At 38.5% G+C, this 15,814-nt stretch overlaps 1 protein-coding gene across 1 annotated transcript; it reads right to left on the bottom strand.

The window, feature by feature from the left end:
* Nucleotides 1-732: 732 nt before the first annotated feature.
* soat2 (sterol O-acyltransferase 2) lies at nucleotides 733-14,681 on the bottom strand. The gene is made up of 16 exons (XM_008280738.1): nucleotides 14,594-14,681; nucleotides 12,348-12,487; nucleotides 11,907-11,965; nucleotides 11,510-11,649; nucleotides 11,359-11,412; nucleotides 10,334-10,441; nucleotides 9,416-9,698; nucleotides 8,237-8,312; nucleotides 7,294-7,378; nucleotides 6,805-6,850; nucleotides 6,351-6,480; nucleotides 5,859-5,956; nucleotides 4,529-4,627; nucleotides 4,195-4,330; nucleotides 3,501-3,646; nucleotides 733-1,959 (listed from the first exon to the last, which is right to left on the bottom strand). The coding sequence occupies exons 2-16, from the start codon at nucleotides 12,424-12,426 to the stop codon at nucleotides 1,903-1,905; spliced, it is 1,596 nt and encodes a 531-aa protein (XP_008278960.1). The 5' UTR covers nucleotides 12,427-12,487; nucleotides 14,594-14,681; the 3' UTR covers nucleotides 733-1,902.
* Nucleotides 14,682-15,814: the final 1,133 nt, after the last annotated feature.

Raw genomic sequence — 15,814 nt, 5'->3', positions numbered from 1 at the left:
GAAAACACAAGTCATCCAGAGGGGCACAGATATTGATATTGATCTAAACCGTCGTGGAGCATTGTAAGAAAGAAAGAGAATAGAGAAGCTAAATTAGACTGCAGTAATAAATGTTTATATTAATGTGTGAAGGGGTCATGACACTACAGATAATTATTATCTGACTTATCTGCTTCCTGCAGTTACTTTTAGCTTTACAAAGGATTTCAGCGTCTCTTGGCTCATTGCTTTGGTTTCACAGCTAGCAACTTTACTGTTTTGGTTCTCTCACTTCTCTCTTTAACCATTTAGCTGCAACAATTATATGTTCTCAGCAAAGCAGCCATTGTGTGTCCCCTGCTCAGCACCAATGTCATATCTCTCTTAGAAATTGGTGGATATTTGTGTCATTTGCTCAGAAGCATGACTCCAGATGAATAATGATTTTGTTCCATGTTTGCTGGACTCGTAAAAGGCAGTTTGCTTAAGATAGCTTCCCACAGTGTACATCATTATTGTGTTTTTGGGTCGGTCCTCTGCCCTGCCACCATGTGACCAAATTCAGTTTAGAAAAGTGGACATGAGGTGAGTCTACAAACCTCCACTCCCACCTTTTGTACCATCCAGCAAAGATGACATTTTGCTTTGGATCATGTGATGACAATGGCATAAATCAGAGAAATAAAATGTGCAACAGCCCTTTGATGTGTGAGTTAAAAGAAAGCTGGAGATAACGAACACGTCAAATGAAAATACAAGAAACAGATGGATTTTATTTACTGCATCAAATGTAGAGAAAAAATGTATGCAATTCCTGTTCTGATGCTGCCTCAAAAACTGCCTCTCTGAGCTCCCATGGCATTACAGTATATCAGTTTACAGAGCATTACATCACTAATGCAAACACTGTACCAGCCTTAATCCTCTCCTTCCTGTATGACATTGCAGGCAGACACAGAGGCTTTGTGGCCTACTGATAAGACACCGTACAGCCTGTAGTTGATTGGTGCAACATACCTACTATACTGACCAATCCCTGCCAGCTACATGTCAACCGAGGCAGAATTAAACATGCAACTCACCCAGCATGTCAGGCTTGATTTAAAGTTGTCCCTCATTTGACCTGTCAATCTTACATACAAATCTTTAAGACGCTAATGCTCTCATTTCAGGTTATAGCCATGGCTGGGTTTAATATAAATACGTTAGAAATAAAAATGCAATTAAACATCTTATCTACAATAAAATTGGTCTTTGGTCTGAGGCCATCGAGGCTTTGTATTACATTTAAATATATTTAACAATTACAATTATTACATTTAGAGAGTTTAGGGTTATAAATTAAGATCTTCTATAGCTTACATACGGTACATATTTTCGCCCTGTATATTATTATGGACATGACCAACCTAGTTTTGCATAGAAATAAAAAACAATTGAAATGAGGAAACAGCTGGATTTGCTCCATCTGTGGGTGAAAACCCCTGGCTCGTCTAAAGCTCCCGAAAACAGCATGTTGTATCATGATTGCTTGATCTGTACGCAAACAGAATGGTGAAAATAACGTAATTTCACGAAACGCTGCACTTAATAATTAATGTATGATATTCTATCACATGATAAAAACTCTGTTACACAGAGAAAAAAAGTTTCACAAAGCCAGAAATATTAACAACTAAATAATAACACTAGTGTAAATAAAAACCTGAAATAATTCAGTGACATATGGACAACATCACAACTGAATAAAAGTGATGATCACATCTTGACCATGATAAAACTTCTGTACACAGAAATCTTATTTACAAGCCTTTTCAAGCCGCTGTCCCTCATTGCTCTCTCCGATGTTCAATCAGTTCAGAGCTCCACCTTGAATTTCAAACGTGCATCATTAATTCATCCAGCCCAGGAGGAAAAGCAGCTTCATCTCTTGTAGCTGCAGGCCCAAGATCGAGGCCACAGCAGCTCCCACAGACTATCCTGACAAGAAAGAGTAGAAGATTTAGTCAAATTTAGCATGCAGCCCTTATACTTGCACTTCTAGTAACACTATCTGCAATCCTGTTACACATTTTTATCAGTGTTATTTAACATCCAGTTATTATCATGTAATAATCTTGTTTTGCAGGCAGGAATTCTATTTTTAGACAGCAGTTATCTGTGTTAAGCCATTGTGTGTGTGAATGATGCTGCAGGCTTTAGAGGAAGCCTCCTCTGGGGATACACAGAGATGCAGTGGTTCATAGTGGAGCAAGTATGTTAAGTACATGTGTGCCCATCTGTCATGTAAATCCTTTACATCTACCAGTTCATCAAAGCCTCACTGCTGGAAGGAGGCTTTTCAAGGGTTAAATACATGTCAGAGTTTTAAAATTATTTTTCCTTTAGGCTTTTGCCTTTATTTATCAGAGCAGTGGAGAGAGACAGGAAGGGGGGGGCGGTGGACAAAGACCTCCAGCAAACGGCCATGGTCGAGAGTCAATCCCACAACCGCTGCATCCCCTGTTAATGGGTCGCAGTCTCATCCGGTTGCGCTACTAGGGCTCCTATACATGTCAGAGTTTTACACACATCCTCTATGCATTGCATGTGACTCTACTACACACTCTTATGGTTGGGTTGGTACGTCTAAGAGCAAAACTATATGTATGTCTGCACAAATAGAGTCATGTGTAGTAGCAATGAATGACAGGATGAGAGCAGATGACAAAGCCAGGATAATAAAGAAGAGTAAGCGGCTATTTGTGACTGTTTCTTTAATTTGAATACTGACGTCTGTGTGACGTCCAGCATCAACGTACGCAACGAGTAGTCACATGATGCACTCATGTAGTGTGTATACTTGAGATCATCTGTCGTCAGCTGTAGCTAAAGTTTATTCACCTGCTGGCCTATTTTCCATCTGAAATTGGTGTAAGTGATGTAATATTAGGTGTCCCTCTGTTGGTCAAAGTGCTACAAACAAGCAACTGTTTCAAAGTTTATGTAGCTGTCACTGTCTATACAAAGGTTAGCTTTTTGATTTTTTTTTTCTTGTCTTGCACAATAGCTTTACCACTCTTCACCAAGCTTATTTATGGTTTTAAACCTCAGAAGTAGAATCTCACAGTATAAATAATATTTAAAAAGAATCATTAATCGCTCTGTCCTTCAGCTTTTATTGAATTTATTTCAAATTGCTTTCGTCCTGGTTGTAGCCAAGAAAGGTACTGTTAAATAAAACTGAACTGAACTATCCGACCCACTTTTCTGTTGCTGTAAAACACAGGGATGTGTGACTTCTGTCAAGCTTTTTGAAGGGCTGAATGATTGTACTATTAGATTGTGCTGAAGCTGGTTAAGAAACTCTGGAAGAAGTGCAAGTTTTCCAAAAATAAGCCTTTTGTTGAAGATTTCTTCTGCGTGGTTCTATATTATATGATCCAAAGCAATTGTTTATTTTAGTGTTAGGAAGATACATATCTTGGAGCAGAAACAACATGTTCCACTATTTGCAGGAACCATGTGGGTGGAGTACATACCCCCATCCGTGGGCAGTGTATCTGGGCGTACCACTCCTGGCAGTACAGACACACCTGGACACCTTGACCGAGGAGGAGACACATCCACATAATGATGTTGAACACGGGACTCTGTCGCTTGTCATTCAAGGTAAAGTTGAACACCACTAAAAGGGAATTACATGAGGGGATGTAGTTAGTGACAGTTATTTTTATTTAATCTGCAGTCTAGTAATATTTATTTGTGCTAAGGCTGAGATGCCAGACGGTCCAGAGAGGGACGAGGACAAACAGTGAGAAGATATAAAACCAAAACATTGTCAGACCTTTCGAGTCCCAGAGAAAAAGGACACAATGCACAAGTGTGCTTTCTTTAAATATAATGAGAGTCCTCTAAAAAGAGTTTCTGACAGCATGTGAAAGCAAATAATTACAGATTTAAACTTTGAAGGCTCCAAGGCACAGTCCAAAATGTAAAACAGGACATTTACATATTTTTAGAAAGCAATTATGGACAGGCAAGTTAGGCACAGAGTTTTAACTAAAAGAGGTAATAATGTAGGCAGCAAATATATTTATATATTTTCCCTTTTTCTGAAAGGCCTTTAAGTTATTACATTTTTTTTTCCGCAGCTGGGTCAGAGCACAAGATCACAATAATTGCTGTTTATGCCACGGTAGAGATTATTTCCTGAATATTGAGCAGATCCCTCACCTCCAAAGACTGCAAAGAGAATGAACATGACGGGATAGAAGAAGCCAAATCCCATGCCTAAAGCGTACTCATGGACGACAGCAGAGACGATGAAAACGGAGAGCATGGCAGCTGTTCGGAATTTCCTTTTTGACAGCTGCAGGGATCAGAGAAAGAAGACAGAGAGGGGTTGGCTTAAAGTTCAGGGGTCAGGCTGGTTTAGTGTTAAACTACCATACACACTTCATCATGTGACCATGCTGCTTTGGAAACACAGTGTGATCTGACATTAGTTTTAGTTGTTATTGTCATTTTGTTAACTAGTTTTAATCTGCCTTTTTGGAACTCTGCTCACCCAGAGGATGTCTTTGTATCCATAGTAATACAGCCAGTCGTGAACCACTACGTTCCAGGTACGATAGTAGTTGGCAAAAGACGTAGAGTTCCACCAGTCCTGGAAAACAAACAGAGGATATTCAAAGTAATTTGTATGGATCAAACTAAAAACTTAAAGAAAGGATCGCACCAGTTTTAAAGTCTGAATAACACTTGGATGGCTGCAGTTAAATCATTCATATTGCTAAGAACAATTTTATTTTGAAGTTGCTTTTAGGTTATACTAGTGCAAGGCAAGCCAGTATGATTTTTCTGAAAGCATCTGTGCATAGAACATTCAATTATGTTCTCAAAACTCAATGAGCTCAATGCTTTGAAGGTTAGTCTTGGAGTTGAGGGTATGGTAGTTCTGAGCAGTGGTTCCAACTACTGGAGAAACAAACTGGTTTGGACATCAAGTCCTAAGTAGTTATTTGTTTAAGTTCAACCAAATGGGATCCTCAGTACAAAGGCATCATGTGTATCAAAGATCTAGAGCACATCGGAAAATGAAACTAAAATGTGCAGCCACATCCTGACGGAAAAAATACTCAACAAAAGAGAGCTTCAAAAAAGATGACCTTTTCTATGGTGCTGCTGATTGTACTGGTTTAATGAAATAGTGTTTTTAAAATTTTTTTTTTAAAATGCTCCATACAGTGAACATCAAATTTTGGTTTACACATTAACATCAAACAATACACAAGTAAAAATTTCCTTGTGCCATAATATTTTTTACACCTAAATCCATCTGCCAGTTTAAATTTACTCAAACCTAACGATTCTGAGAGAGCCACATGAGAACAAAGTGCAAGTGGGCCAACAATAAGGGAAAGCATGTATTTTCAGACCGAAGGCAGGGGACACCCTGGACAGGTCACCAGTCTATCACAGGGTTACACTTAGAGACAGACAACCAAGCACACTCACATTCACACCTATGGACAATTTAGAATCACCAATTAACCTCAACATGTTTTTGGACTGTGTGGGAGGAAGCCAGAGAACCCGGAGAGAACCCACGCTGCACGGGGAGAACATGCAAACTCCACGCAGAAAGATTCCGGTGCCCCCACCGGGACGCGAACCGGCAACCTTCTTGCTGCGAGGCAACAGTGCTACCAACTGCGCCACCTTGCAGCCCAGAATATGATGATGAAAAAGTTAAACTGTTTGGGGACTGCCAGGCCACCCTGCTGCAATTTTTCCCTTGTCATAATCAGATTTTTCCCCTCCTGGCATGTAAGCATTTTTTAAAATAATGCGATCACAGGAGAGGTGATGGTACAGAAAATCAACCGCACACACACCTTGTAGAACATCCTGTCAGCAAAACGCAGCAGCTCCCCGAAGAGGTTGAGCCAGCAGTGCAGGAAGGCAAAGAAACACAGCAGAAGGAGCATTATACCTGAAACAGTGAAAGAGAGAGGAGAAGATCATGAGGCACAAGTTCATTTTGGGCATCGCTCCCAGCTTCCTCAGAAGAATTGCAACTTGATACTGATGCTGTAATGTCTGCACTTATTTGATAAGCTCTTTACTTAAAGAGTGTAATAAAAGTACCAGTCTTTTATTACCTGCATCTGATAGCATGAAAGCATCTTTAATCTTATCATTGACCTAAAAACACAGGAGACTCCCATCCTCCATTCAACAGCAAGTAATACATTAACCAGTACTGACTCATACCAATGAGAGATAACAGATGTCACAAGCAAAATCAGACATGAACTTGTTGTTTCATTGTGGGTGGAACCACTGATCGTGTGTGCAACTGGTGCTTGTTGGAAGGTAGAAAGTACCTGGAAGGACAGAGTGGAACACGGCCAGAACCATTTTTCGTTTACTAAAAGTCTGGTTGGTCTCGGGTCTGAAGACGGGAATACAAAGACGCACCAGGATAAAGTAGCCGTAAAAAAGGCATCCAAACAGCTACAAATTGAGCATAGAAATACAAAAAAAAAGAGAAAACGTTACAAGGACATTCTTGAAAAGAGGAAATAAAATGGAGAATATATTTGAGAATCAGCACTGCAAATGTGAAGACAGCGATGTGATGCAAGATAAGATTAATGCGATTAAACACCTGTAGTTCAGGATTGATTCATATTATCACACTATATAGGAGTGGAACTTCTACATTTGTAGGTCAGCAACCCTTATAAAGGTCATCTTAGTAGATTATGGTACATATTGCGAACAAAAGATAATTAAATGATATATATATATATGTATGTATAAAGAGTTTCCTCTCACCATGAGAACAGTAATACCAACATATTTCCATCGTATGTGGCTATTTCTGTGAAGGGAAAAAAAAGTTACATTAGACATAATATGTTCCTTACTCTTCAGGTATGTCTCCTGAAGTCATGTTGAATGAATTTGTGTGAGTCTTTTCATCCTAAATTAGGGATTCCACATTGCATCTCTTCCCCGACAAACTTGAACATGACTTGAACTTTAACTACATCTTCCATCAAAAAAAAAATAGAAGAAGTTGTTTTTCAGGGTAATGACTACTTTGATTTGTTGAGCTGGACTCAGAGCATTTTCAAGTTGTAAAGAATCCAAATTACTACTATTTCATTTTGAATTCCAGCATATTGTGAAACTGTGGCACAAGGGTAACATGACACCCAATTAGTCCCGTGACATTTGTACTGGACAACGATCAGGTCACTAATTATCAGAGCCAGAGAGCAGGAGTTTGTGAAATCCAGGCGAGGAGGTAATAAGTCTTACCGAGGATATGATTCTCTGTAGATGAGCGTTGGACAGAAGAGGAAGTACAAATAGCTAGAAAATGTTGGGAACCTTGGACTTTCTCCTGAAAAGCAAAAGGAATTCAGTAAGTGTGACCATCACTATATGAGGTCCAGTTTGGGGGTTTTAATCAGTCACATGTTCCTTGTACAATTTTGAAAAAGAGTTTGGTTACAAACAGCAGTTTTAAGGTCTGTGGTTCACACTCCTGCTTTTAGTTTCATTTTTCTTGCTTCAAACAGGGCATAATATCAGCCATTTAACTTTTCCATTTGCAGTTTCTGAAGCTTTACTGTGCCTCAATGCAGGGAGCTGCTAACAAACGACTGTCTTTAAAATTAAACGACTGTGAGTTTATCATGAAATCGTTAAGCCATTACAGCAAATTGTCTAAATTAAACCCTCCAATTTCTTTTCCTGAATTGTTTTCTGTGCTTCATTCTGGCTGATGACATTTAAAACTTGTAAAACAGCTCTATTCTGTAAAAATTACATTTAAAAGACCTTCTGTGTTAAACAATAATCTGATTTTCATTTTTTTTAAAACCACATTCAAACCAGACTGGGCACTTATATGATGCTATTTTTTGTCAGTTTTTCCACAGGACTGTAGAGTTTTTTTCCTGAGGTGTTCACTGCAGTGAGGATGTATTCACGTTCAGTACACAAGTCTTACCTACATGTTTCTTAACTTTCTCCCACTAACAGACTTTTACATTAGCATCTCACAGGGCTGCACACTGAAGGTTATTTATTGTATGTAGATGCGCTTATTGTTTGTTTTTACTTCAGCATGAATCATTAGATATGTAAACCTGCTAAGTTCCGTTTCAATAATTTTTCTTGGGTGTCTCAGAATGTCACTGTGAGTAATGATCGCGCCTGGGGAGTAAATACACTTGACATCAGTGCAATACAGTACCTTCCTTTGGTGTATTCTTCATAATAACAGGAGTCGTTTCTCTTATGAATGAGTAGGTTTTCATCAGGAATCGAATCTGAGAAAATGTAATACAGTCATTATGTGAAGTGAGACAGCCTGTCAGTATTTGCAGTTTCTACATTGTATGTCTTTACTGCATCATCTGACAAAGCGTCTGACATGAAGCACATCCTCACAGTCTAAATATTTTTTTGTGATTATTGACTCATCACTCATTTGTATGCTGATGTCTTCTTTATTTAATAAGGAGTACAACAAAAGGGGGAGTATACAGCATGACAGGACAGACAGCAGCACAGTTGGGAAAAGTGGTTTATCATTTTAACTTGTCTTAAACTGCAGTTCAGACATGATGCATAATCAATCTGCCTAAAGCAAGGAGCCACATAATACAGCCGCAGGGAATCACTTACTCTTTTAGGGCTATTTAACAAATGTAAGGCATTCATTTATGCATCATACTCCGCACAAGAGATGTTTATATGTGGGATGAACAGAAACCAAATTACAAATAGACTGATTGGGCCCAGGTCAGATGAAGATCAGGCCCAGGTCTCCCAAAAGCATCTAAGCCCTGGGATTATCTCACTCCATCAAACGGAGCTAAAATGATCTTAGTACTAAGGCGGCTTTTGGAGAGTGTAATACAGAGGATGAGGACGTATTATGGTATCGGTCTGTGATGTGGAAATGCTGGCTTCGCTGAGATCTGAATGTTTTTTGGTACTTTCCAGTTGGAAGGCCTCCATCTCTGGCCAGCAGGCCTTCCCTATCACAATGTTCCAGCTGCCGGCAATGGACGCTTTTGCAATTTGGATTACCAATGCATATTGTTTTATTAACAGTACAAAGTGTGTCTAGCACAGGTCATTACCAATGAAAATTTTTATGCTGAGGTTTTATTCTTGATTTTTAATGCAAGGCAGCAACTTATATTGCAACAAAAACAAGTTGATCTAAACTGCAGAAGTGATAAAAAGAGATGGGATGCTGTTTGAACTTTAAACAAACTTTAAACCCCATAAAAATCTTTTAAATGTCCTGCGAGATAGCTGCAAATACTGAAGAAACAACTGACTTATGGTTTATATGAGATCCCAAATGAAGAGCTACCTGTCCACCCACATGGTAAAAAGGACTTATTTCTGATACACTCACCTGCTCCAGTATCACAATGAAGCGTGAGGCAGGAGGTAGCTGGTAGTGGATGACCACATAAACTGGGAACAGTCCAAGCACGCAGGTCTGAATGGCAGAGAGGAGCAACCCTGTCCCTAGAGACAGGCCCAACTTGGAAGGGAAGTTGTGGTACAAAGAACCCCAAAGCACCAGAGTGTAGTAGGGAACGCACAGGGTGTAAACAAACATAATAATCCAGGCCCAGGTGACCGTTCCCAGCTTCCCAAAGGCAAAGAATAACAGGTCGAACTCCAAGACCAACCTGCATAAAAAAATTATAATCAATTACAACAATTTATTTTATGAGGAAGATACCTTAAAATGTTTTTTCAGTAAATGTAAATGTTTGATACTGTGGTCTGTTGAATAACCGTTTTAATTATATGAAAGCATGACTGGCTTTAATGGCAGAAACAGCTACATGCATTGAGTATTTTTTCTTATTACTTTCTCTCATTTGAAAAAAAGACACCCCTGGTGATAATAATAATAGATTTAAAATACCCACTCGCCGCAGCTTGTCAAAGGATTTGTTGAATTCAGCATGGCTATGTGCAAATGCGGCAACATTATTTTTTATTTCATCAATTTACCCATATTAAAATCAATGTTAACCGAGGGTGAATTTATCAAGTATTTCGCACACACTGGAGTTGCCCACTGGCGCTTGTTCAAATGAGAAGCATTTGCAACTGCCAACCTAATCATTACTGAGCTGCCCAAAGACACAGCAGAAATACTCAATGGGATTGATTGCGCTATCTTTCTGCTGCCAGATGAACGGAGAGGGAAGGAGGGAGAGAGGCATAATGAGGAGGAACAGATGATAAGAAGTGAATAAGAAGTTTTTAAAGACTTTGGAGCAACTGAGTTCTTTGTTGCACATAACATACAGACCTGCCCTGATCGATGTAGTCAACAGTCAGTGTGCTTAAAAAGAAGATGATGAGTACAGCTATGAACATGTGGTAGATGGTTCGGATGTGGTTGATCTCAAACAGGTCGCTGCATAAAAATGAAGAAACACACACAGAGAGGAAAACAAAACAAAGTCATTAAAATAGATGCATGCTGTATTCATGTGCAGCTGTTGTGCTGAATATGTTATGGGTTTACAGCATTACAATACACATAAACATGTCAGTGGGATTATCTGGATGATTAACATTGCATAGTACGCTGTATTGGATACTACAGTACACCTTATCCATAACTTTCCCTCCCCAGAATAATCTAAGAGGTTGTTTGCAGTTTTTCTTATATTCAAACTGGTATCTTTTACTAAACTGTTGTATTTTAGACCAAATATATTTGGTAAATCTATCAATCATTTAAAGAAGGCAAGGAACGGAATATGTATTGAAGTGGGTTGAACTAATTTGTCAATAAATCAAATGATTTATTCACAGAAAATCAATTTGAAAATATTCAGATAATTAAACTATGTTTAAGCAATTTTTTTTTTTTAAAAAGTCAACCTTTTGCTGCTTTTCTTTATTTTTTGCAAAATTAATTATATATATAATATTTTACTATTGTTCGGACAAAAAAAAGAAAGTTAGAAAGTTACAATAAATATCTCTCACTATTTTGAAATGAATGAAATGAAAATGAAATGAAAAATACTTTATTTATCCCAGACGGGAAATTCAATATTGTAAAAGCTCACTTTTTTTTTTTTTTTAAATCAATATAACATATATTTTATACAACATATCTAATAATCATTCAGTCAGTCAATTGTCAGTCAGTCAGATTTGTTTTTCATGGTGATGGCTGTTGGTTTTTATTTATTATTATTATTTATTTTATGACTTTTTGTAGATTGGTCAATTAACTGAGTGATGAAAAATATACTTTCATGCATGGTGCTCTATTTTCTCTTTCAAAATAGGAAACTGACCCCCATCTTTTATACTTACTCCAACAGCGATGCCCTGGCCACAAATACTTTGCCATCCTCCTTTCTCTGATAGCTAAACGAAACCACACAGAGAAACAACATATTTTTAATGCAGTGATTGAAAGGATAAATACATCTACCAGACGAACATGAAATAATAAAATTGTTACCCCGACGAGTGTTGTTTTGTTTTCTTTCCATTAACTGGTGGCTGGCTGTGGTTGGGCGGCTGGACGGAATCAATAAGAGCTCTGTCTATGATTTCACCGAGTTGACCCTGGACCTGCTCCAGTACTCTCTCCTTCACCCTCTAAAGCGAGGCATTCAGGGAAAACATGTTATTTTTCTGAACTTCAGAGTTCTCTCAAAAGTCTCCGTGCATGTAGGTACCATATAAGTTTAAAATGTGAGAATGTACATCACTGTTTCCACTTGAATAATGTGTATTGGCTTATGCCTGTGCTTTGCAAAACACTTTGTTACAATCATCCTCCAATGTTTCCTGTTAAGAAACACTTATAAGATTATTTTGCTTTCAAATGAATAAGAAAAAAGAGAAGCAATTACCTGTGCATAGTTTTTCCATTGCCTCAGATCTTCTTCTTGCACATTAGCATGGTCTCCATCTGCAGAGAGAAGAGCAGATGTTGCTCAAATTGTTTACCAAATCATAAAATGTACTTAACGTATTGTACTTTAAATTTAAACACACTGAGTTTAGGGAGATGAATTAGGAGATAAATCAATATCCCACATTTTGCACATATTGTGCAACATAAGTCAGGTAGCAGCTTGAGAAAAATCTTAACTTTTTTATAAGATTGGCTTAAAAGATTTGAATAACACCAAGAATTGCAGTCTCCTACATCTACCACCTACCTACATACAAACATAAAAAGTATGAAGCCTAATCAGTCACCTTAACAACAGTGCAAATTATGTATCAAATATGTAATCACTTAAAAAAAACCAAACAAACACAGTAGAAAACAATCTTTCTGACCATACCGAGGCTGGAACTGTCATCTGACTGACAGGACTTGATGTTTCGATGGTGGAGGCCGCTAGGTCGCTCTGTAGTTGTCATGGTTACCACTGGGAGACGCCACAACTATTAGGACCAGCAACTGGGACTTCAGAAGATGGTCCTACATGTCAAAGTTATGGGTTAGTCATACAAATGCTGTTGCTTCTCTGAGGATAAACATCATGGCTGATTAATTGTTGTATTCGCTCCATATAGCCTGTTCTTTAGAAATGTAAAAGAAATCAAAGAACTTGGTGCACCCTCTGATATTACACACAGCAATCTAGATCCATAGGTGGCTCCTAATTTGCTATATTCTAAGGAAGCCAGTTTTAAACCACTTAGAACACAGATATGCTGGTGCACTGGTCTCTGTGTACAGAAACACCCCAATGAATAACATCAGATCAGGTGTTTCAACAGCACAACAGTCTCCAATTACAATGTAACTCCAATAGATTTACCTTTTGTTAAAGTTTGACAATCTAGAGAGGAAGTTGAACTAGAACTTGAGAGATTAGATTAGGTCACTGGCCAGTAGCTGGCAAGGTACCTCATGTCTGAAAGAATTAATATTCTTGCTGAGCCTCAGTGCCAGGGAACTCATGTAAATCACTAACTGAGACAGTGCACAAACTGCATATAGAAACATGCACCGGTAGGTTAGAGGTTTGAACGATGGTTACCTGCAGCGCTTTCTATAGCAAGAGAGCTGTCCCCAGTCATTGTCGTTCAAGCTAAACAATGTAAACACATTACATAGCTAGCTGTCCTCAGAGGTTTACACACTATAGATAAGATGCACAGAAGACTGAGAGGGTGTGTTAGACCTCCACGGTGGGTCAAAGACCCTGAGAAACCTCATGTTCTAAGCTACGCTGTTTGATCACTCCTCAGGAAAACTGTCAATATAGCAGATAAGCTGTGCAGACATACAGATTATACATTATGTTGCTGCAGGTGAGAGAGAGATGGAGGAAAAACATGTTTTGAACTGATTACTTTATGCAACAGGGATCATTCTTGATCATGTTTAAGAAAACATGTACTAGCTTGTCCTCTTTGCAGCCTGTACAGATGTATGTGAATTTCCTCTTACTTGCTGATAAACTCCAGAGCAAAATGGATTTGAAATCACAATGAATCACTTGACTTCAAGAGAAGTTAGGAATAATTCCAACAAAATGCACTGTAAACAAAGTTTAGAATAGATTTTTCACGGCTTTCAGTAGTATTGAATCCATCTCATTTGCCCTGAAATATCACACAAATGCTTCTAAAGAGTTGTTTTGAAACAGTTTGCATCATGACTTACTTCCATTCACATGAACGAGCAGGAAAATCCAACTTAGTCAAGAGATGACGTAGGTTCTGTTATTGCTAAATGTCTCACTGTTGGTTTAATGGATTCTGACATGGAAGAGCTGTTGAATTTACTTACTCATATCTGTCCTATAAGGTTTATATACACTATGGTGCTTAGTCTTAGGGACTTTCAGAAAAATTGAAAAATATGGCGTTGATTATTATATTAGTTTATGGCATCTCTTTCTTTGAAATTTCCTTCCCAATGTTGATGAGTGATCAGAGAAATGAAAGCCGCACTTTATGTTATATTACAAGCTGAAAATGTATTTTGTCAAGATGATCAAAATTAGACAGTGAAACAATGATGTGCTGAACAGATGGTGTTGCTGTAATGAAGTTGGAGCTGAAGACTTACATTTGAGGCTGTCAGTGAACATATCAGTCATGTTCAGCTACACTAAAGATTGGCTGATAAACATATCATAAAGTTTGTTGAACAAAACAAACACGTTCACGTCTCAAATTATTCAGTAGTATTTTTTGTAGCTCAGTTGTTTATTGTTTGTCAGAGGGAGGAATTACTGTAAAATCAGCGTATATTGTTCATTAAGGTAAATTTACTTTAAGTTTAAAGCCTCATCATTGTTGTACAACAATAGAACGTTTATTTTACTGGTTCCTACTTGCTTTAGTTTCCTACATTTACAGACCAAAGTGATATTTATCAAAGACCTGTCAGAGTTGGTTACAGCTGTCACTAGGTTTGTGTCAATCTGTATCTTTGTTATAGTTTAAAACTCAGAAAAGTGCAGACAGCAGAAACTAGAGAATTTAAATCCTAAATCATACAGATGTCAGACACAGATGTGTCAGGTGGATGTGACATCCTTCATAAACACTGTGTCAGATTTGTACTCACAGACTTTTAGCCTGGGGCTCAGTCAGCGGTCCACAGGATGAGAGGCACAGTTTTCCTCGATGATTCCCACTGAGCGAGAGCTGCTGAAGAATGTTTAAGTAAGTTTGTGTCCCAGTTCTTGTGATCTGTGCTCTGTCCTTTACTCCGCTGATATTCTGCACTTTGCCCTTTTGGCACTACCATCCTCTGCTGCCCAACCCCAGTTCATCTCCTCTGCTGGATGCATGAGGTCACGTAGATAACATTGGAGTTTGTCCTAAAGTATCATGTATTCAAAGAGATAGTTATTGCAAAATATATTCATATAATTCCTTTTATGATTGATTGTAATTCATTCTTGAAGATACTGTATCAGTAGTAGCAAGATACTTAAAGGTCTCTCAAGGTTGTCCAGGTCAAAGGTTTTCTACACAGGGTGAAGACTAAAACTGAAAATCTATCTGCTTTGACTCACCATCTTAAATCCCTTCTTTCCTCAAAAAGGTGTTTTTCTTATTATTATAGTACAGAATAACGTGTGGCTAAGTTTTAACCTAGAAGGCTGCGTTAACGTTCATCTGTTCACCTTAAATCTAAGTTCAACATGTGTAGACAAACATTACACCACAACCAGTTACCTAATGAAGAAACTTCAAACTTCCAGTGCAAAGAACTTTGACCAAAGTGCATTCTGGATTTGTTTTTAACAAGTTAGAAGTAGGGCTGTAGGGCGCAGTTGGTAGCACTGTTGCCTCGCAGTAAGAAGGTCACCGGTTCGCATCCCGGTGGGGGCACCGGAATCTTTCTGCATGGAGTTTGCATGTTCTCCCCGTGCAGTGTGGGTTCTCTCCAGGTTCTCCGGCTTCCTCCCACAAGTCCCAAAACATGTTGAGGTTACTTGGTGATTCTAAATTGTCTATAGGTGTGAATGTGAGTGTGCTTGGTTGTCTGTCTCTAAGTGTAGCCCTGTGATAGACTGGTTACCTGTCCAGGGTGTCCCCTGCCTAGGTCACCTGGGATAGACTCCAGCCCCCCAGCGACCTTCGTGAGGATTAAGCGGTGTATAGATAATGGATGGATGTTAGAAGTAATAGGTGTAATTTTGAGACTTTCATACAGGCATTTTGAATTTACTTGTGAAAAAAAAAACATCAGACCCAAATTTTTATTCGAGAGAAAAAGTATTTTGTGTGTCTTAACACATGCCAAGGGGGGAACATTAAAAATAACCTTCCAGTGGTA

This window comes from Stegastes partitus, unplaced genomic scaffold (assembly GCF_000690725.1).
Source record: "Stegastes partitus isolate 25-593 unplaced genomic scaffold, Stegastes_partitus-1.0.2 Scaffold208, whole genome shotgun sequence".
Taxonomy (NCBI): Eukaryota; Metazoa; Chordata; class Actinopteri; family Pomacentridae; genus Stegastes; species Stegastes partitus.
Note: the sequence above shows the minus strand (reverse complement) of the source record. Positions and strands in the feature narration are given on the sequence as shown.

What these genes read in the sequence shown, in the direction of transcription:
- soat2 (XM_008280738.1), bottom strand. Translation starts at nt 12,426, where the DNA reads ATGACAACTACAGAGCGACCTAGCGGCCTCCACCATCGAAACATCAAG. An exon ending in AGATGACAGTTCCAGCCTCG is followed by an intron (nt 11,966 to 12,347) that starts GTATGGTCAGAA and finishes TTCTCTCTGCAG; the next exon opens with ATGGAGACCATGCTAATGTG. An exon ending in ACAAAACAACACTCGTCGGG is followed by an intron (nt 11,413 to 11,509) that starts GTAACAATTTTA and finishes GGTTTCGTTTAG; the next exon opens with CTATCAGAGAAAGGAGGATG.